The sequence below is a fragment of the Oncorhynchus masou genome, chromosome 31 (assembly GCF_036934945.1).
Source record: "Oncorhynchus masou masou isolate Uvic2021 chromosome 31, UVic_Omas_1.1, whole genome shotgun sequence".
NCBI classification, from domain to species: domain Eukaryota; kingdom Metazoa; phylum Chordata; class Actinopteri; order Salmoniformes; family Salmonidae; genus Oncorhynchus; species Oncorhynchus masou.
Window position 1 is genome coordinate 99,483,651 of NC_088242.1, and position 22,500 is coordinate 99,506,150.

Consider the following 22,500-nt stretch of genomic DNA (forward strand, 5'->3'; position numbering starts at 1 on the left):
AACACTATATATAGACATAATATGACATTTGTAATGTTATTATTGTTTTGAAACTTCTGTATGTGTAATGTTTACTGTTAATTATTATTGTTTATTTCACTTTGTATATGATCTACTTCCCTTGCATTGGCAAGTTAACATGTTTCCCATGGTAATAGAACCGCTTGAATTTAATTGAATTGATGGAGAGAAAGAGAGAGGGAGAGAGAGATGGGAAGATGGGGAGAGAGAGATGGGGAGAGAGAGAGAGAGAGAGAGGGAGAGATGGGGAGTGAGAAATGGGGAGAGAGAGATGGGGAGAGAGAGATGGGGAGAGAGAGAGAGATGGGGAGAGAGAGAGAGATGGGGAGAGAGAGATGGGGAGAGAGAGATGGGGAGAGAGAGAGAGAGAGAGAGAGAGAGAGAGAGATGGGGAGAGAGAGATGGGGAGAGAGAGAGGGGGAGAGAGAGAGAGAGAGAGAGAGAGAGAGAGAGAGAGAGAGAGAGAGAGAGAGAGAGAGAGAGAGAGAGAAAGTACCTAAGGTTCCACAAACCCATTCCTCTACATTTCCTCTCGGCTGTGGCTCACAGGATCACCTTAGCTCCATTGGCGTTAGGCGAACGGAGTGTCCATTTAGCTTACCCTACTGCCCTACTTCTCTACTGCCCTACTTCCCTACTTCTCTACTTCCCTACTGCCCTACTTCTCTACTTTGCTACTTCTCTGTTGTCCTACTTCCCTACTTCTCTACTTCCCTACTGCTCTACTTCCCTACTGCTCTACTTCCCTACTTCTCTACCTCCCTACTGCTCTACTGCCCTATTGCCCTACTTCCCTACTTCCCTACTGCCCTACTGTATTATCACCTGGGTGTGTGCATGGGAATGGATTTGGATAGTTAGGCAATCCAAAATACTAGATGATGAATGATTGATACTGTCAAAACTAGTAGGTGACTATCTGACACAAATGATAAGGTAGGGCCGCAACCCTCTAACGTGGGGTAGGATATTGACCAATAGGAAAAGGTAGGGCCGCAACCCTCTAACGTGGTGTAGGATATTGACCAATAGGAAAAGGTAGGGCCTCAACCCTCTAACGTGGTGTAGGAGATTGACCAATAGGAAAAGGTAGGGCCTCAACCCTCTAACGTGGTGTAGGAGTTGACCAATAGGAAAAGGTAGGGCCTCAACCCTCTAACGTGGTGTAGGATATTGACCAATAGGAAAAGGTAGGGCCTCAACCCTCTAACGTGGTGTAGGAGATTGACCAATAGGAAAAGGTAGGGCCTCAACCCTCTAACGTGGTGTAGGATATTGACCAATAGGAAAAGGTAGGGCCTCAACCCTCTAACGTGGTGTAGGAGATTGACCAATAGGAAAAGGTAGGGCCTCAACCCTCTAAAGTTGTGTAGGAGTTGACCAATAGGAAAAGGTAGGGCCTCAACCCTCTAACGTGGTGTAGGAGATTGACCAATAGGAAAAGGTAGGGCCTCAACCCTCTAACGTGGTGTAGGAGTTGACCAATAGGAAAAGGTAGGGCCTCAACCCTCTAACGTGGTGTAGGAGATTGACCAATAGGAAAACTGGGGGGGAGGTCAGAGAGAAATAGTACATAACAAGTCTCACCAAAGTACTCCTCAGCTGGAGGGTTGTCCATGTCATACAGCATCTTCTTGGTGAGCCGCTCCAGTTCTTCCTCAGGCCTGGCACCGCTGGGAGCCTGCAACACAAAACAACGCTGTCATACATACAACCAAAAGTCTAACACAGACCTTGGGTCTGAACCTCGCCCTGCGCAATTGGGTCCCGGACTTCTCCACTTCGCTGATCCTCGACACAGGAGCGCCACAAGGATGTGTGCTCAGCCCTCTCCTGTTACTCCCCTGTTCACCCATGGCTATGTGGCCATGCACGCCTCCAACTCAATCATCAAGTTTGCTGACGACACTACAGTGATAAGTGATAGACTTGATTACCAACAACGACGAGACGGCCTACAGGGAGGAGGTGAGGGCCCTCGGAGTGTGGTGTCAGGAAAATAACCTCACACTCAACGTCAACAAAACAAAGGATATGATCGTGGACTTCAGGAAACAGCAGAGGGAGCACCCCCCTATCCACATCGACGGGACAGTAGTGGAGAGGGTGGAATGTTTTAAGTTCCTCAGTGTACACATCACGGACAAACTGAATTGGTCCACCCACACAGACAGCGTGGTGAAAAAGGCGAACAGCGCCTCTTCAATCCCAGGAGGCGGACACAGTCACACACAGTAACATGGTCTAATGAGGTCTAACGTGGTCTAACGTGGTCTAACGTGGTCTAATGAGGTCTAACACTGTCTAATGAGGTCTAACACTGTCTAATGAGGTCTAACACGGTCTAATGAGGTCTAACACTGTCTAATGAGGTCTAACACGGTCTAATGAGGTCTAACACGGTCTAACGCGGTCTAACGTGGTCTAATGAGGTCTAATGAGGTCTAACACTGTCTAATGAGGTCTAATGAGGTCTAATGAGGTCTAATGAGGTCTAACACTGTCTAATGAGGTCTAATGAGGTCTAACACTGTCTAATGAGGTCTAATGAGGTCTAATGAGGTCTAATGAGGTCTAACACTGTCTAATGCGGTCTAATGAGGTCTAATGAGGTCTAACACGGTCTAACACGGTCTAACACGGTCTAATGAGGTCTAATGAGGTCTAACACTGTCTAATGAGGTCTAATGAGGTCTAATGAGGTCTAACACTGTCTAATGAGGTCTAACACGGTCTAACACGGTCTAATGAGGTCTAACACTGTCTAATGAGGTCTAACACGGTCTAACACGGTCTAATGAGGTCTAATGAGGTCTAACACGGTCTAACACGGTCTAATGAGGTCTAACACGGTCTAATGAGGTCTAACGCGGTCTAACACGGTCTAATGAGGTCTAACATGGTCTAACGCGGTCTAACGGTCTAATGAGGTCTAACATGGTCTAACGCGGTCTAACGCGGTCTAATGAGGTCTAACACGGTCTAACACGGTCTAACGCGGTCTAATGAGGTCTAATGATGTCTAACTCGGTCTAACTCGGTCTAATGCGGTCTAATGAGGTCTAACATGGTCTAAAGCGGTCTAATGAGGTCTAACACGGTCTAATGAGGTCTAATGAGGTCTAACACGGTCTAACGCAGTCTAATGAGGTCTAACACGGTCTAACACGGTCTAATGAGGTCTAACACGGTCTAACGCGGTCTAATGAGGTCTAATGAGGTCTAACACGGTCTAACGCGGTCTAATGAGGTCTAATGATGTCTAACTCGGTCTAACTCGGTCTAATGTGGTCTAATGAGGTCTAACATGGTCTAAAGCGGTCTAATGAGGTCTAACACGGTCTAATGAGGTCTAATGAGGTCTAACACGGTCTAACGCAGTCTAATGAGGTCTAATGAGGTCTAACACGGTCTAATGAGGTCTAATGAGGTCTAACACGGTCTAATGAGGTCTAATGAGGTCTAACACGGTCTAATGAGGTCTAATGAGGTCTAACACGGTCTAATGAGGTCTAATGAGGTCTAACACGGTCTAAAGCGGTCTAATGAGGTCTAATGAGGTCTAATGAGGTCTAATGATGTCTAACTCGGTCTAACTCGGTCTAATGTGGTCTAATGAGGTCTAACATGGTCTAAAGCGGTCTAATGAGGTCTAACACGGTCTAATGAGGTCTAATGAGGTCTAACACGGTCTAACGCAGTCTAATGAGGTCTAATGAGGTCTAACACGGTCTAATGAGGTCTAATGAGGTCTAACACGGTCTAATGAGGTCTAATGAGGTCTAACACGGTCTAATGAGGTCTAATGAGGTCTAACACGGTCTAATGAGGTCTAATGAGGTCTAACACGGTCTAATGAGGTCTAATGAGGTCTAACACGGTCTAAAGCGGTCTAATGAGGTCTAACACGGTCTAACGCAATCAGCCTACAACTGTGCACTCAGGTCTGCCCAAGGTACAGCTGGGACCCTAGAAACACAACACAGGGACCAACATGATGAGTTTAGGTTTCTACTTGTAACAACATAATGTGTCACATCTACTGTACAAAAAACAATGACCCAGTGGACCTACTGCATCCATCCCAGAAGACAACCAGAGGACAATGACCCAGTGGACCTACTGCATCCATCCCAGAAGACAATCAGAGGACAATGACCCAGTGGACCTACTGCATCCATCCCAGAAGACAATCAGAGGACAATGACCCAATGGACCTACTGCATCCATCCCGGAAGACAATCAGAGGACAATGACCCAGTGGACCTACTGCATCCATCCCGGAAGACAATCAGAGGACACTGACCCAGTGGACCTACTGCATCCATCCCAGAAGACAATCAGAGGACAATGACCTAATGGTATCAGGTAAGTGGGTGGCATGAATACAATTGATTTAAATAGCTTTGTTCTGTATACACTACATGACCACGAAGTATGTGGTCACCTGCACGTCAAACATCTCATTCCAAAATCATGGAGTTGGAGTTTGTCCCTCCTTTGCTGCTATAACAACCTCCATTCTTCTGGGAAGGCTTTCCACTAGATGTTGGAACATTGCTGCTATAACAGCCTCCACTCTTCTGGGAAGGCTTTCCACTAGATGTTGGGACATTGCTGCTATAACAGCCTCCACTCTTCTGGGAAGACTTTCCACTAGATGTGGGAACATTGCTGCTATAACAGCCTCCACTCTTCTGGGAAGGCTTTCCACTAGATGTTGGAACATTGCTGCTATAACAGCCTCCACTCTTCTGGAAAGACTTTCCACTAGATGTGGGAACATTGCTGCTATAACAGCCTCCACTCTTCTGGGAAGACTTTCCACTAGATGTGGGAACATTGCTGCTATAACAGCCTCCACTCTTCTGGGAAGGCTTTCTACTAGATGTTGGAACATTGCTGCTATAACAGCCTCCACTCTTCTGGGAAGGCTTTCCACTAGATGTTGGAACATTGCTGCTATAACAGCCTCCTCTCTTCAGGGAAGGCTTTCCACTAGATGTTGGAACATTGCTGCTATAATAGCCTCCACTCTTCTGGGAAGGCTTTCCACTAGATGTTGGAACATTGCTGCTATAACAGCCTCCTCTCTTCAGGGAAGGCTTTCCACTAGATGTTAGAACATTGCTGCTATAACAGCCTCCACTCTTCTGGGAAGGCTTTCCACTAGATGTTGGAACATTGCTGCTATCACAGCCTCCACTCTTCTGGGAAGGCTTTTCACTAGATGTTGGAACATTGCTGCTATAACAGCCTCCACTCTTCTGGGAAGGCTTTCCACTAGATGTTGGAACATTGCTGCAATAACAGCCTCCACTCTTCAGGGAAGACTTTCCACTAGATGTTGGAACATTGCTGCAATAACAGCCTCCTCTCCTCTGGGAAGGCTTTCTACTAGATGTTGGAACATTGCTGCTATAACAGCCTCCACTCTTCTGGGAAGGCTTTCCACTAGATGTTGGAACATTGCTGCTATAACAGCCTCCACTCTTCTGGGAAGGCTTTTCACTAGATGTTGGAACATTGCTGCTATAACAGCCTCCACTCTTCTGGGAAGGCTTTCCCCTAGATGTTGGAACATTGCTGCCATAACAGCCTCCACTCTTCTGGGAAGACTTTCCACTAAATGATGGAACATTGCTGCTATAACAGCCTCCACTCTTCTGGGAAGGCTTTCCACTAGATGTTGGAACATTGCTGCTATAACAGCCTCCTCTCTTCAGGGAAGGCTTTCCACTAGATGTTGGAACATTGCTGCTATAACAGCCTCCACTCTTCTGGGAAGGCTTTCCACTAGATGTTGGAACATTGCTGCTATAACAGCCTCCACTCTTCTGGGAAGGCTTTTCACTAGATGTTGGAACATTGCTGCTATAACAGCCTCCACTCTTCTGGGAAGGCTTTTCACTAGATGTTGGAACATTGCTGCTATAACAACCTCCACTCTTCTGGGAAGGCTTTCCACTAGATGTTGGAACATTGCTGCTATAACAGCCTCCACTCTTCTGGGAAGGCTTTCCACTAGATGTTGGAACATTGCTGCTATAACAGCCTCCACTCTTCTGGGAAGGCTTTCCAATAGATGTAGGAACATTGCTGCTATAACAGCCTCCACTCTTCTGGGAAGGCTTTCCCCTAGATGTTGGAACATTGCTGCCACAACAGCCTCCACTCTTCTGGGAAGACTTTCCACTAAATGATGGAACATTGCTGCGGGGACTTGCTTCCATTCAGCCACGAGAGCATTAGTGATGTCGGGACCAACATCACTAAACACTATGGGTGACAGGGCTTCTCAGCTGTGGATAATACAGCCCAGCTTACTGAATCCATCTCCAACCTGCCACTTCCAGACACTATCAGGGCTGCAGAGTCTCTGTCCTCCTTTAAAACACAGCTGAAGACTGATCTGTTCAGAAGAGCTTTAAAAATGTCCTTTTGTTAATTCTGTTCTCCAAATTGGATGTATATATATATATATATATTTGTGAGAAAAGCGATTTACAAATTCAAATAATTATTATTGTTATTTATCAGCTTGTACCCATGGCGTGCTTCCCATCCCACAGCGTTACAATGCCCCCCCCCCCCCCCCCCACGTTCAATAGATCTCTTTATCTCTTCTACCCTCGCCTCCAGACACACACAGAGGAGCAGCTGTGGTCAAACCACTGATTTATACACAATGAAAATAGTTGAGATATTGAGTTTCTCTGGACCTTAGACCAAATTGCAAAGCCGAAATAACTGCTTTAAAAACTCCTCTGCCCCTCATGAACGAGAGGTGAGCAGTAGGTGACAAGTATCCTCAACGCCCTGATGAAGGTTGTCAGGACAACGCTCTGATGAAGGTTGTTAGGGCAACGCCCTGATGAAAGATGTTAGGGCAACTCCCTGATGAAAGTTGTTTGAAAACCCAACGCCCTGATGAAGGTTGTTTGAAAACACAACATGCTGTTCTGTTAAAGCTGAAGGCTGTTGTGTCTGTTGGGTGTTTAACTTGCTAATGATATACATCTCTGGGTGTTTTAGTGAAGAGGAATCTGACCCTGGGCCTGTGGCCTCTGGTGGCCCCTACAACCCTAAGGGTGACGCTGTGTGTACAGGATGCATGATGGGTACAGGAACGCAAGTCATGCGGAAACAGCACTCTGACCAGTCTGTTGCATTTGAAAAATGACACAGTTAAAATCTCAACGTCTTGAATACTAAGCTGGCAGTAGCCATTTGCTCCCATCTATGACTAAGGGCAGTTTTGGGTACTAATAAAAGCCCAAATTGTAACGTAGTAACATGCCACAGTATACATGTCGTCAGAACTCAGGCTCGGTCCATCACAGCTCTGGGTTTTGACTGACAGAACATCTGACCGACGAGAAGTTGCCCCCGTCCCTGTCGTTAATTGGCCATCTTGTCTGAGTGAGGGAAAGGTTGTAAATTAAAGAGGACTTGATGTACAGCGCCTTCTGGAAAGTATTCAGACCCCTTGACTTTTTCCACATTTTGTTATGTTACAGCCTTATTCTAAAATTGATTAAATTAAATAAATCTCAGCAATCTACACACAATACCCCATAATGACAAAGTGAAAACAGGTTTTTAGAAATTTTTACATAAGTATTCAGACCCTTTTCCTACTATGAGCCTCGAAATTGGGTCCATGTGCATCCTGTTTCCATTGATCCTCCTTGAGATGTTTCTACAACTTGATTGGAGTCTACCGGTTGTAAATTCAATTGTTAATGTGGAGGCTATATACAGGGTGTTACGGTACAGAGTCAATGTGGAGGCTATATACAGGGTATTACGGTACAGAGTCATTGTGGAGGCTATATACAGGGTATTACGGTACAGAATCAATGTGGAGGCTATATACAGGGTATTACGGTACAGAGTCAATGTGGAGGCTATATACAGGGGGTACCGGTACAGAGTCAATGTGGAGGCTATATACAGGGTGTTACGGTACAGAGTCAATGTGGAGGCTATATACAGGGTATTACGGTACAGAGTCAATGTGGAGGCTATATACAGGGGGTACCGGTACAGAATCAATGTGGAGGCTATATACAGGGTGTTACGGTACAGAGTCAATGTGGAGGCTATATACCGGGTGTTACGGTACAGAGTCAATGTGGAGGCTATATACAGGGTGTTACGGTACAGAGTCAATGTGGGGGCTATATACAGGGGGTACCGGTACAGAGTCAATGTGGAGGCTATATACAGGGTATTACGGTACAGAGTCAATGTGGAGGCTATATACAGGGGGTACCGGTACAGAGTCAATGTGGAGGCTATATACAGGGGGTACCGGTACAGAGTCAATGTGGAGACTATATACAGGGTATTACGGTACAGAGTCAATGTGGAGGCTATATACAGGGTATTACGGTACAGAGTCAATGTGGAGGCTATATACAGGGGGTACCGGTGCAGAGTCAATGTGGAGGCTATATACAGGGGGTACCGGTACAGAGTCAATGTGGAGGCTATATACAGGGGGTACCGGTACAGAGTCAATGTGGAGGCTATATACAGGGGATACCAGTACTGAGTCAATGTGGAGGCTATATACAGGGGATACCAATACAGAGTCAATGTGGAGGCTATATACACGGGGTACCGGTACAGAGTCAATGTGGAGGCTATATACAGGGGGTACCGGTACAGAGTCAATGTGGAGGCTATATACAGGGGGTACCGGTACAGAATCAATGTGGAGGCTATATACAGGGGGTACCGGTACAGAATCAATGTGGAGGCTATATACAGGGTGTTACGGTACAGAGTCAATGTGGAGGCTATATACAGGGTATTACGGTACAGAGTCAATGTGGAGGCTATATACAGGGGGTACCGGTACAGAATCAATGTGGAGGCTATATACAGGGTGTTACGGTACAGAGTCAATGTGGAGGCAATATACAGGGTATTACGGTACAGAGTCAATATGGCGGCTATATACAGGGGGTACCAGTACTGAGTCAATGTGGAGGCTATATACAGGGGATACCAATACAGAGTCAATGTGGAGGCTATATACAGGGGGTACCGGTAAAGAGTCAATGTGGAGGCTATATACAGGGGGTACCAGTACAGAGTCAATGTGGAGGCTATATACAGGGTGTTACGGTACAGAGTCAATGTGGAGGCTATATACAGGGGGTACCAGTACAGAGTCAATATGGAGGCTATATACAGGGGATACCAGTACAGAGTCAATATGGAGGCTATATACAGGGGATACCAGTACAGAGTCAATATGGAGGCTATATACAGGGGATACCAGTACAGAGTCAATGTGGAGGCTATATACAGGGGATACCAGTACAGAGTCAATGTGGAGGCTATATACAGGGGATACCAGTACAGAGTCAATGTGGAGGCTATATACAGGGGATACCAGTACAGAGTCAATATGGAGGCTATATACAGGGGATACCAGTACAGAGTCAATATGGAGGCTATATACAGGGGATACCAGTACAGAGTCAATATGGAGGCTATATACAGGGGATACCAGTACAGAGTCAATGTGGAGGCTATATACAGGGTGTTACGGTACAGAGTCAATGTGGAGGCTATATACAGGGGGTACCGTTACAGAGTCAATGTGGAGGCTATATACAGGGTGTTACGGTACAGAGTCAATGTGGAGGCTATATACAGGGGGTTACGGTACAGAGTCAATGTGGAGGCTATATACAGGGGGTTACGGTACAGAGTCAATATGGAGGCTATATACAGGGGATACCAATACAGAGTCAATGTGGAGGCTATATACAGGGGATACCAATACAGAGTCAATGTGGAGGCTATATACAGGGGGTACCAGTACAGAGTCAATGTGGAGGCTATATACAGGGGATACCAATACAGAGTCAATGTGGAGGCTATATACAGGGGATACCAATACAGAGTCAATGTGGAGGCTATATACAGGGGGTACCAGTACAGAGTCAATGTGGAGGCTATATACAGGGGATACCAGTACAGAGTCAATATGGAGGCTATATACAGGGGATACCAGCACAGAGTCAATGTGTGGGGGCACCGGTTAGTTGAGGTAATATGTATGTAGAATTAAAGTGCATAGATGATAACAACATAGAGTAGCAGCAGCGTAAAAGAGGGGGGACAATGCAAATAGTATGGGTGGCCATTCAATTAGATGTTCAGGAGTCTTATGGCTTGGGGGTAGAAGCTGTTAAGAAGCCTTTTGGACCTAGACATGGCGCTCCGGTACCGCTTGCCGAGCGGTAGCAAAGAGAACAGTCCATGACCTGGGTGACTGGAGTCTTTGACAATTTTTAGGGCCTTCCTATGACACCACCTGGTATAGAAGTCCTGGACTGCAGGAAGCCCCGGTGATGTACTGGGCCGTACGTACTACCCTCTGTAGCGCCTTGCGGTTGGAGGCCCGAGCAGTTGCCATACCAGGCGGTGATGCAACCGCTCATATTCAGAGTCAACTTTTATGATCACTATGTTCGGATGTACAAGATGCCATGACGTCATACCCTGGGTTGTGTTCTGAACACGTCTGTTTATTGTGACCAAATCTCCATCAAGTCTCCATGTTTTATCTGTAGTAGTTTAGGACCATTAGACAGCTGTTCACCTAGAAGGTTCCGATGAGTATTTAGGTACGTATCACGTTTCAACGGAGAGCAGCAGATGGTGACATCAGAATATCGCCTTCAGCGGCACGCCTCTGTCTCTGTGACAGTTCTCACTGTGTATTTGTGTTGATAAACGGCAATATGTTATGAACACAAGAGGTCTTGACCAGACCTAGACTTCCCTCAGGTGAACGATCACACTAATTTGGATGTACAGTGCCTTGCGAAAGTATTCGGCCCCCTTGAACTTTGCGACCTTTTGCCACATTTCTGTGGAAAGAACTGAAAACTGATGTTCACAAATGCTCTCCATCCAACCTCACTGAGCTCGAGCTGTTTTGCAAGGAGGAATGGGCAAAAAATTCAGTCTCTCGATGTGCAAAACTGATAGAGACATACCCCAAGCGACTTACAGCTGTAATCGCAGCAAAAGGTGGTGCTACAAAGTATTAACTTAAGGGGGCTGAATAATTTTGCACGCCCAATTTTTCAGTTTTTGATTTGTTAAAAAAGTTTGAAATATCCAATAAATGTCGTTCCACTTCATGATTGTGTCTCACTTGTTGTTGATTCTTCACAAAAAAATACAGTTTTATATCTTTATGTTTGAAGCCTGAAATGTGGCAAAAGGTCGCAAAGTTCAAGGGGGCCGAATACTTTCGCAAGGCACTGTAACAGAAATATCACACGTCTCAAGACCTTCTATTGCTGCTGCTGAAAAGCTGCTGAAAAACAGTGAAGCAAATCATGAAGCATGCAGGGAAGTTACTTCTCTCCTTTATTCATGTAATAAATGACTCTCACAAAAGGCCCCGTTAACAAGGTGCTTTAAACTGGCTGGCTGGGTTGAGGGTGCAGGGTGTCACAGAGCAGATAAGGGGGGGGGGGATGTTTAAAGTCAGAAACGAGACTCTGATAACGGCATGATTTCATCCCTCTTTCCACTGTGTTGGTGTGATGTGTAGGGGGTTAGATTACAACGTTAAAACACCCATCTCTATGTCTCTCTGTGACAACACGACTGTCACGAACAAATGCTGTGAAATGCAAAACAGAAAGGCCATTTCTCTAACATATTAAAATAGACTGCATTCAGTCATTACCCACTACAAAGAGAAACCAGGCAAGGCTGTCCCCTGTCTCCTTTCCTTTATGTCCCCAGAACCTTCTACTACCAGCCTGTAGACTACAACACTAACAGAACCTTCTACTACCAGCCTGTAGACAACAACACTACCAGACCCTTCTACTACCAGCCTGTAGACTACAACACTAACAGAACCTTCTACTACCAGCCTGTAGACTACAACACTAACAGAACCTTCTACTACCAGCCTGTAGACTACAACACTACCAGACCCTTCTACTACCAGCATGTAGACAACAACACTACCAGACCCTTCTACTACCAGCCTGTAGACTACAACACTACCAGACCCTTCTACTACCAGCCTGTAGACAACAACACTACCAGACCCTTCTACTACCAGCCTGTAGACTACAACACTACCAGACCCTTCTACTACCAGCATGTAGACAACAACACTACCAGACCCTTCTACTACCAGCCTGTAGACTACAACACTACCAGAACCTTCTACTACCAGCCTGTAGACTACAACACCACCAGAACCTTCTACTACCAGCCTGTAGACAACAACACTACCAGACCCTTCTACTACCAGCCTGTAGACAACAACACTACCAGAACCTTCTACTACCAGCCTGTAGACTACAACACCACCAGAACCTTCTACTACCAGCCTGTAGACAACAACACTACCAGACCCTTCTACTACCAGCCTGTAGACTACAACACTACCAGACCCTTCTACTACCAGCCTGTAGACGACAACACTACCAGAACCTTCTACTACCAGCCTGTAGACTACAACACCACCAGAACCTTCTACTACCAGCCTGTAGACGACAACACTACCAGAACCTTCTACTACCAGCCTGTAGACTACAACACCACCAGAACCTTCTACTACCAGCCTGTAGACTACAACACTACCAGAACCTTCTACTACCAGCCTGTAGACTACAACACTACCAGAACCTTCTACTACCAGCCTGTAGACTACAACACCACCAGAACCTTCTACTACCAGCCTGTAGACGACAACACTACCAGAATCTTCTACTACCAGCCTGTAGACTACAACACTACCAGAACCTTCTACTACCAGCCTGTAGACTACACCACTACCAGAACCTTCTACAGACCTGGTGTAGAAGTGCACAATGATGCTTCATAAAACTTCAGACATTCCCTGATAGACTGTGGAGTGTACACAGAAAATACAACTGACTGGCTGGCTGGCTGGCTGGCTGACTGACTGGCTGGCTGGCTGACTGGCTGGCTGGCTGGCTGGCTGACTGGCTGGCTGGCTGGCTGACTGGCTGGCTGACTCTCCTGATAGACTGTGGAGTGTACACAGAAAATACAACTGACTGACTGACTGACTGGCTGGCTGGCTGACTCTCCTGATAGACTGTGGAGTGTACACAGAAAATACAACTGACTGACTGACTGACTGGCTGGCTGGCTGACTGGCTCTCCTGATAGACTGTGGAGTGTACACAGAAAATACAACTGACTGACTGGCTGGCTGGCTGACTGACTGGCTGGCTGACTGGCTGGCTGGCTGACTGGCTGGCTGGCTGGCTGGCTGACTGGCTGGCTGGCTGACTGACTGACTGGCTGGCTGGCTGGCTGACTGGCTGGCTGGCTGGCTGACTGGCTGGCTGGCTGACTGGCTGGCTGGCTGGCTGACTGGCTGGCTGGCTGACTGACTGACCGTCCTTTCAGCGGGAAATCAACATGCTGACTCGTTACATTCAGGATGTCTGTAGAATAAAGAAATGATGTTTTTATTATCTATTATTATCTATTATCTATTTAGACAAACTGCATTAGGTAGTACTTAAAAGGCAACCGATAAACTGTTACCTAGGTTTATTAAACCAATAAACGGTTAACTAGGTTTATTAAACAGATAAACTGTTACCTAGGTTTATTAAACCAATAAACGGTTAACTTCAAGGTTTATTAAACCAATAAATTGTTACCTCGCTTGATTAACCCGATAAACTGTTAAGTAGGTTGATTAAACCAATAAACTGTTAACTAGGTTGATTAAACCAATAAACTGTTAACTACAAGGTCACATTTTACATGCCTACTCACATCATCCACTCCTCCAGTGATGTTCTTTTGACAGCTGTGATGTCTCTGAATCATCAACCTGAGGCTAAATCAAATCAATCCCAGACTGTCGCTAATATCACCCACAACTCCCAACGTGCCACAATTAGAAGCCATCAAAGGTCAAGTCTGATCTGGTGAGGTTTGTACCTGATCCAGGGGCTGTGCTTAATATTGTAAATCAAACACACCCGCCAGCCCGGCGGTTCATTACTGGGTAAGGTCATCAAAGTGGCAATGGTTCAGTGGGAGAACATGACAGTGTGCTGTGGCCGTGCAAAGCCCAGGGCTCCTGGTTGTCTAGTCAACACACACCTGACTGGCTGGCTGGATGGATGGATGGATTGATGACTGGCTGGCTGGCTGGCTGGCTGGCTGGCTGGCTGGCTGGCTGGCTGGCTGGCTGGCTGACTGACTGACTGACTGACTAACATTACCCTGATAATACATTACCCTGATAATACATTACCCTGATAATACATTACCCTGATATAACATTACCCTGATATAACATTACCCTGATATAATATTACCCTGATTTAACATTACCCAGCTATAACATTACCCTGATATTACATTACCCTGATATTTTTTATTTATTTATTTCACCTTTATTTAACCAGGTAGGCTAGTTGAGAACACCTTTATCTAACCAGGTAGGCTAGTTGAGAACACCTTTATTTAACCAGGTAGGCAAGTTGAGAACAAGTTCTCATTTACAATTGCGACCTGGCCAAGATAAAGCAAAGCAGTTTGACACATACAACAACACAGAGTTACACGTGGAGTAAAACAAACATACAGTCAATAATACAGTATAAACAAGTCTATATACGATGTGAGCAAATGAGGTGAGATAAGGGAGGTAAAGGCAAAAAAAGGCCATGGTGGCAAAGTAAATACAATATAGCAAGTAAAACACTGGAATGGTAGATTTGCAGTGGAAGAAAGTGCAAAGTAGAAATAAAAATAATGGGGTGCAAAGGAGCAAAATAAATAAATTAAATTAAATACAGTAGGGAAAGAGGTAGTTGTTTGGGCTAAATTATAGGTGGGCTATGTACAGGTGCAGTAATCTGTGAGCTGCTCTGACAGTTGGTGCTTAAAGCTAGTGAGGGAGATAAGTGTTTCCAGTTTCAGATATTTTTGTAGTTCGTTCCAGTCATTGGCAGCGGAGAACTGAAAGGAGAGGCGGCCAAAGAAAGAATTGGTTTTGGGGGTGACTAGAGAGATATACCTGCTGGAGCGTGTGCTACAGGTGGGAGATGCTATGGTGACCAGCGAGCTGAGATAAGGGGGAACTTTACCTAGCAGGGTCTTGTAGATGACATGGAGCCAGTGGGTTTGGCGACGAGTATGAAGCGAGGGCCAGCCAACGAGAGCGTACAGGTCGCAATGGTGGGTAGTATATGGGGCTTTGGTGACAAAACGGATTGCACTGTGATAGACTGCATCCAATTTGTTGAGTAGGGTATTGGAGGCTATTTTGTAAATGACATCGCCAAAGTCGAGGTTTGGTAGGATGGTCAGTTTGACAAGGGTATGTTTGGCAGCATGAGTGAAGGATGCATTGTTTCGAAATGGGAAGCCAATTCTAGATTTAACTTTGGATTGGAGATGTTTGATATGGGTCTGGAAGGAGAGTTTACAGTCTAACCAGACACCTAGGTATTTGTAGTTGTCCACGTATTCTATGTCAGAGCCGTCCAGAATAGTGATGTTGGACAGGCGGGCAGGTGCGGGTAGCGATCGGTTGAAGAGCATGCATTTAGTTTTACTTGTATTTAAGAGCAGTTGGAGGCCACGGAAGGAGAGTTGTATGGCATTGAAGCTTGCCTGGAGGGTTGTTAACACAGTGTCCAAAGAAGGGCCAGAAGTATACAGAATGGTGTCGTCTGCGTAAAGGTGGATCAGAGACTCACCAGCAGCGAGAGCGACATCATTGATGTAAACAGAGAAAAGAGTCGGTCCAAGAATTGAACTCTGTGGCACCCCCGTAGAGACTGCCAGAGGTCCGGACAACAGGCCCTCCGATTTGACACACTGAACTCTATCAGAGAAGTAGTTAGTGAACCAGGCGAGGCAGTCATTTGAGAAACCAAGGCTGTCGAGTCTGCCGATGAGGATGTGGTGATTGACAGAGTTGAAAGCCTTGGCCAGATCAATGAACACGGCTGCACAGTAATGTTTCTTATCGATGGCGGTTAAGATATCGTTTAGGACCTTGAGCGTGGCTGAGGTGCACCCATGACCAGCTCTGAAACCAGATTGCGTAGCAGAGAAGGTATGGTAAGATTCTAAATGGTCGGTGATCTGTTTGTTGACTTGGCTTTCGAAGACCTTAGAAAGGCATGGCAGGATAGATATAGGTCTGTAGCAGTTTGGGTCAAGAGTGTCCCCCCCTTTGAAGAGGGGGATGACATTATTACATTACCCTGATATGACATTGCCCCAAAATAACATTACCCTGACATTACATTACACTGATATAACATTACCCTGATATGATATTACCCTGATATTACATTACCCAGATATTACATGACCCTGATATTACATTACCCTGCTATAACATTACCCTGATATAACATTACCCTGATATGACATTACCCTGATATAACATTACCCTGATATGACATTACCCTGATATGACATTACCCTGATGTTGCATTACCCTGCTATACCATTACACTGATATAACATTACCATACTATTACATTACCCTGATATTACATTACCCTGATAATACATTACCCTGCTATAACATTACCCTGATATAACATTACCATACTATTACATTACCCCGATATTACATTACCATGATAATACATTACCCTGATATGACATTACCCTGATATTACATTACCCTGATATGACATTACCCCGAAATCACATTACTCTGGTATCACATTACCATGATATAACATTTCCCCCGATAATACATTACCCTGCTATAACATTACCATGCTATTACATTACCCTGCTATAACATTACCCTGCTATACCATTACCCTGATACTACACTACCCTGATATTACATTACCCCAATAATACATTCCCCCTGATATTACAATACTCTGATATTACATGATCATGCTATTGCATTACCCTGCTATTACATTACCATAATATAACATTACCCTGATATAACATTAACCTGCTATAACATTACTGTACGATTACATTACCCTGCTATAGCATTACAATGATATTGCATTCCCCTGCTATAGCATTACCCTGCTATAACATTGCCCTGATATTACATTGCCCTGATATAACATTACCCTGATATAGCATTACCCTGATATAACATCACCCTGATATAACATTACCCTGATATTACATTACCCTGATATAACATTACCCCAATATAGCATTGCCCTGATATTTCATTACATTGATATCACATTACCCTGATATAACATTACCCTGATATTACATTCCCCTTATATCACACTACCCTGATATTTCATTACATTGATATACCATTACCCTGATATTTCATTACATTGATATATCATTACCCTGGTATCATATTACCCTGATATTACATTACCTTGATATGACATTACCCTGATATTACGTTACCCTGATATCACATGTGGAGAAATGTGATGACCTTCCTACCATTATTTGCCATACATACTGAATGCTTCATAAGAGTGTGGGTGTGTTTGTGTGTGTGTGTGTTTGTGTTTGTGTTTGTGTGTGTGTGTGTGTGTGTGTGTGTGTGTGTGTGTGTGTGTGTGTGTGTGTGTGTGTGTGTGTGTGTGTGTGTGTGTGTGTGTGTGTGTGTGTGTGTGTGTGTAAGAAACTGGGTCAGCATTTGGATATGACACGTCACCCTGCAAAGAGATACGTGAAAATCAGAGAGGGTGCAGAGAGAAGAGGAGGGGGGAGAGGAGGAGAGGAATAGAGAGGGGAGAGGAGAGGAATAGAGGGGGTAGGAGGAGGAGAAGAGGAGAGGGGAGAGGAGGGGTGAGGAGGAATAGAGAGGAGGAGAGGGGAGAGGAGGGGTGAGGAGGAGGAGAGAATGATGGGAGGGAAGAGAAGGGAGATGAGAGGAGGGAAGAGGAGAGGAGAGGATAAGAGAAGAGAAGAGAAGAGAAGAGAAGAGAAGAGAAGAGAGGAGAGGAGAGACGAGAGGAGGAGAGAGGAGAGGAGGAGAGACGAGAGGAGAGGAGAGGAGAGAAGAGAAGAGAAGAGAAGAGAAGAGAAGAAGAGAAGAGAAGAGAAGAGAGGAGAGGAGAGGAGAGAAGAGGGGAGAGGAGGAGAGACGAGAGGAGAGACGAGAAGAGGGGAGAGGAGAGAAGGAGAGACGAGAGGAGAGGAGAGAGGAGAAAAACAGCTCTACAGACGTCTACACAAATCACTGGGACAGTCAGGAGATAAACCTCTCTCTTACAGTATAATTACACTTCACACTCCATTGTAGAGAAAGGTCTGGCTGCTCGTCTGTTGAGGTGAGAACTGACATCTCCTGTTCTGTCCCCCATTGTGGTCCTTGTTATGACAAATACAAATCAACTTTATTTTACACAGCTCTTTTATACATCAACAGTTGTCACACACGAAAAGTGCTTTACAGACAACCCAGCCTAAAACCTCAATGCTGTCTAATTTCAACACACGGTGACCATAATGGGTTTCGCTCAGGTTCATAGTCTGCGAATCATCCCACTGGGCTCCTCCACTTCCCTTCAGTAATTTCCACTGTCGTCTATCAGAGGTATCATTTGGTGTTTTCAGCAAAACCCCGTGGCGGATCCTCTCTCTCATTGACCAAACCAATACAGTCAAATCAGGGGTGATTTAAATGAGTCCCTAAAACGTATCTTTTTATCCAAACATACACAACGGGCGAATCCACTTCTATTCCTCTGCAACATGACCTGCTAAACCCTGGCCCTCTACTTCCTGGTAGCCATACAAACACCACAAGACCTGCACGCTGAAAACACACGACAAGCTAGACGTTTCCTCGATTAAAAAAGAAAAGTGAACGCTTTATACACTGGGGACAAAACAAAGGACACCCGCTCTTTCCATGACATAAATATAGTTATAGTTATGTAACTGACCAGATGAAAGCTATGATCCCTTATTAATGTCACCTGTTAAATCCACTTCAATCAGTGGAGATGAAGGAGAGGAGACGGGTTAAAGAAGGATTTTTAAGCCTTGAGACAATTGAGACATAGATTGTGAATTTGTGCCACTCAGAGGGTGAATGGGAGGGGAAGGGGAGGTCCGTCAAAACTTCCAAAAGGTCTATAGACTGTTCCATTACGAGACGCAGGTGGAATCTAAACTTGTGCTATATATTCATCGACTATCGATAAATATTGATATATAAATAAATAACTCTAACACCGTTAATCTACAGCAACGACAAATGAACGATTGGGTTCATGGGCTGGTAGACGCCCAGTTCCCCCTAACTACTAGTGGGGTGGTAGACGCCCAGTTCCCCCTAACTACTAGTGGGCTGGTAGATACCCAGTTCCCTCTAACTACTAGTGGGGTGGTAGACGCCCAGTTCCCCCTAACTACTAGTGGGCTGGTAGATACCCAGTTCCCTCTAACTACTAGTGGGGTGGTAGACGCCCAGTTCCCCCTAACTGCTAGTGGGGTGGTAGATGCCCAGTTCCCTCTAACTACTAGTGGGGTGGTAGACGCCCAGTTCCCTCTAACTGCTAGTGGGGTGGTAGATGCCCAGTTCCCTCTAACTACTAGTGGGGTGGTAGACGCCCAGTTCCCTCTAACTGCTAGTGGGGTGGTAGATGCCCAGTTCCCTCTAACTGCTAGTGGGGTGGTAGATACCCAGTTCCCTCTAACTGCTAGTGGGGTGGTAGACGCCCAGTTCCCCCTAACTGCTAGTGGGGTGGTAGACGCCCAGTTCCCTCTAACTGCTAAGAGGTGGTAGATGCCCAGTTCCCTCTAACTGCTAGTGGGGTGGTAGACGCCCAGTTCCCTCTAACTGCTAGTGGAGTGGTAGATGTCCAGTTCCCTCTAACTGCTAGTGGGGTGGTAGATGCCCAGTTCCCCCTAACTGCTAGTGGGGTGGTAGACGCCCAGTTCCCTCTAACTGCTAGTGGGGTGGTAGATGCCCAGTTCCCTCTAACTGCTAGTGGGGTGGTAGATGCCCAGTTCCCTCTAACTGCTAGTGGGGTGGTAGATGCCCAGTTCCCTCTAACTGCCCAGTTCCCTCTAACTGCTAGTGGGGTGGTAGACGCCCAGTTCCCTCTAACTACTAGTGGGGTGGTAGACGCCCAGTTCCCTCTAACTACTAGTGGGGTGGTAGATGCCCAGTTCCCTCTAACTACTAGTGGGGTGGTAGATGCCCAGTTCCCTCTAACTGCTAGTGGGGTGGTAGATACCCAGTTCCCTCTAACTACTAGTGGGGTGGTAGATGCCCAGTTCCCTCTAACTACTAGTGGGCTGGTAGATGCCCAGTTCCCTCTAACTGCTAGTGGGGTGGTAGATGCCCAGTTCCCTCTAACTGCTAGTGGGGTGGTAGACGCCCAGTTCCCTCTAACTGCTAGTGGGGTGGTAGATACCCAGTTCCCTCTAACTGCTAGTGGGGTGGTAGACGCCCAGTTCCCTCTAACTGCTAGTGGGGTGGTAGATGCCCAGTTCCCTCTAACTGCTAGTGGGGTGGTAGATGCCCAGTTCCCTCTAACTGCTAGTGGGGTGGTAGACGCCCAGTTCCCCCTAACTGCTAGTGGGGTAGTAGATGCCCAGTTCCCTCACATTCCCTAGTAGTTCATAATGAAAGGAGATAGAGACACATTGCCTAGTAGTTCATAATGAAAGGAGATAGAGGCACATTCCCTAGTAGTTCATAATGAAAGGAGATAGAGACACATTCCCTAGTAGTTCATAATGAAAGGAGATAGAGGCACATTCCCTAGTAGTTCATAATGAAAGGAGATAGAGGCACATTCCCTAGTAGTTCATAATGAAAGGAGATAGAGGCACATTCCCTAGTAGTTCAAAATGAAAGGAGATAGAGACACATTCCCTAGTAGTTCATAATGAAAGGAGATAGAGGCACATTCCCTAGTAGTTCAAAATGAAAGGAGATAGAGTTCAAAATGAAAGGAGATAGAGGCACATTACCTAGTAGTTCATAATGAAAGGAGATAGAGACACATTCCCTAGTAGTTCATAATGAAAGGAGATAGAGGCACATTCCCTAGTAGTTCATAATGAAAGGAGATAGAGGCACATTCCCTAGTAGTTCATAATGAAAGGAGGAGCACATTCCCTAGTAGTTCATAATGAAAGGAGATAGAGGCACATTCCCTAGTAGTTCATAAGGAAAGGAGATCGAGACACATTCCCTAGTAGTTCATAATGAAAGGAGATAGAGGCACATTCCCTAGTAGTTCATAAGGAAAGGAGATCGAGACACATTCCCTAGTAGTTCATAATGAAAGGAGATAGAGGCACATTCCCTAGTAGTTCATAATGAAAGGAGATAGAGGCACATTCCCTAGTAGTTCATAATGAAAGGAGATCGAGACACATTCCCTAGTAGTTCATAATGAAAGGAGATAGAGGCACATTCCCTAGTAGTTCATAATGAAAGGAGATCGAGACACATTCCCTAGTAGTTCATAATGAAAGGAGATAGAGGCACCTTCCCTAGTAGTTCATAAGGAAAGGAGATCGAGACACATTCCCTAGTAGTTCATAATGAAAGGAGATAGAGACACATTCCCTAGTAGTTCATAATGAAAGGAGATAGAGGCACCTTCCCTAGTTCATAAAGCCGTTTTGACATCAGCGGGTTGACAAAACAAAAAGTGGGAAGAGGAAGAGGAGAAATATTGGAAGAGGAGAAGAGTTGTTTTCGTGCGGAGGTTGAGTAGGAGACGCGGACGGAGGAGAAGGGCCCAATATGAGCAGCGAGAGAGCTAACCCCAGAGCCCTGCAGACAGACAGGCAGACGTAAAAAATACAGACAGACATACAGGCAGACAGACAGACAGGCAGACGTACAAAATACAGGCAGACATACAGGCAGACAGACAGACAGGCAGACGTACAAAATACAGGCAGACAGGCAGACGAACAAAAATACAGGCAGACAGACAGGCAGACGTACAAAAATACAGGCAGACATATAGGCAGATATACAGGCAGACATACAGGCAGACGTACAAAAATACAGGCAGACAGACAAGCAGACGTACATACAAGAGACAGGCAGACAAAGAGACAGAGACAGAGCCAGATCACAGGCAAACAGACAGAGAGACATGATGGGGCAGACAGACAAACTGACACAGACAGACAGACAGACAGGCTGTCAGACATGGACAGACAGAAAGACAAATATGACAGAGCAGACAGACAGACACAATAGAGCAGACAGACATGCTGCTGTTCCATCTAGCCACCAGCAGGGGTCACTGATATGCAGAGTTGCTACTCCCTCTCTCTATCTCCGTCTCTCTGTCTCTCTCATTTGAACCATCGAAGGCACCATCCTCCTCAACGTGGACACAGAGTCAAGGATACATATCATAAAACCTGTATAGGGCCCGGAGCTGTTATCATTTAGCAGAGTAAGCAAATGTGTTGAATGAATTACATGACTATGTTTAATCTGATTTTCCATAACAATCACGA

The 22,500-nt window shown here is 45.6% G+C and overlaps 1 protein-coding gene across 7 annotated transcripts in view; it reads right to left on the reverse strand.

The window, feature by feature from the left end:
• The window catches only part of lpp (LIM domain containing preferred translocation partner in lipoma), a 479,626-nt gene that overhangs the window by 185,475 nt on the left and 271,651 nt on the right, over positions 1–22,500 (reverse strand). For all 7 annotated transcript variants that reach the window (XM_064952655.1, XM_064952654.1, XM_064952659.1 and 4 more), the window contains one exon: positions 1,609–1,702. In XM_064952655.1, the coding sequence (XP_064808727.1) occupies positions 1,609–1,702 (94 nt within the window). The remainder of the gene's footprint in view (positions 1–1,608; positions 1,703–22,500) is intronic.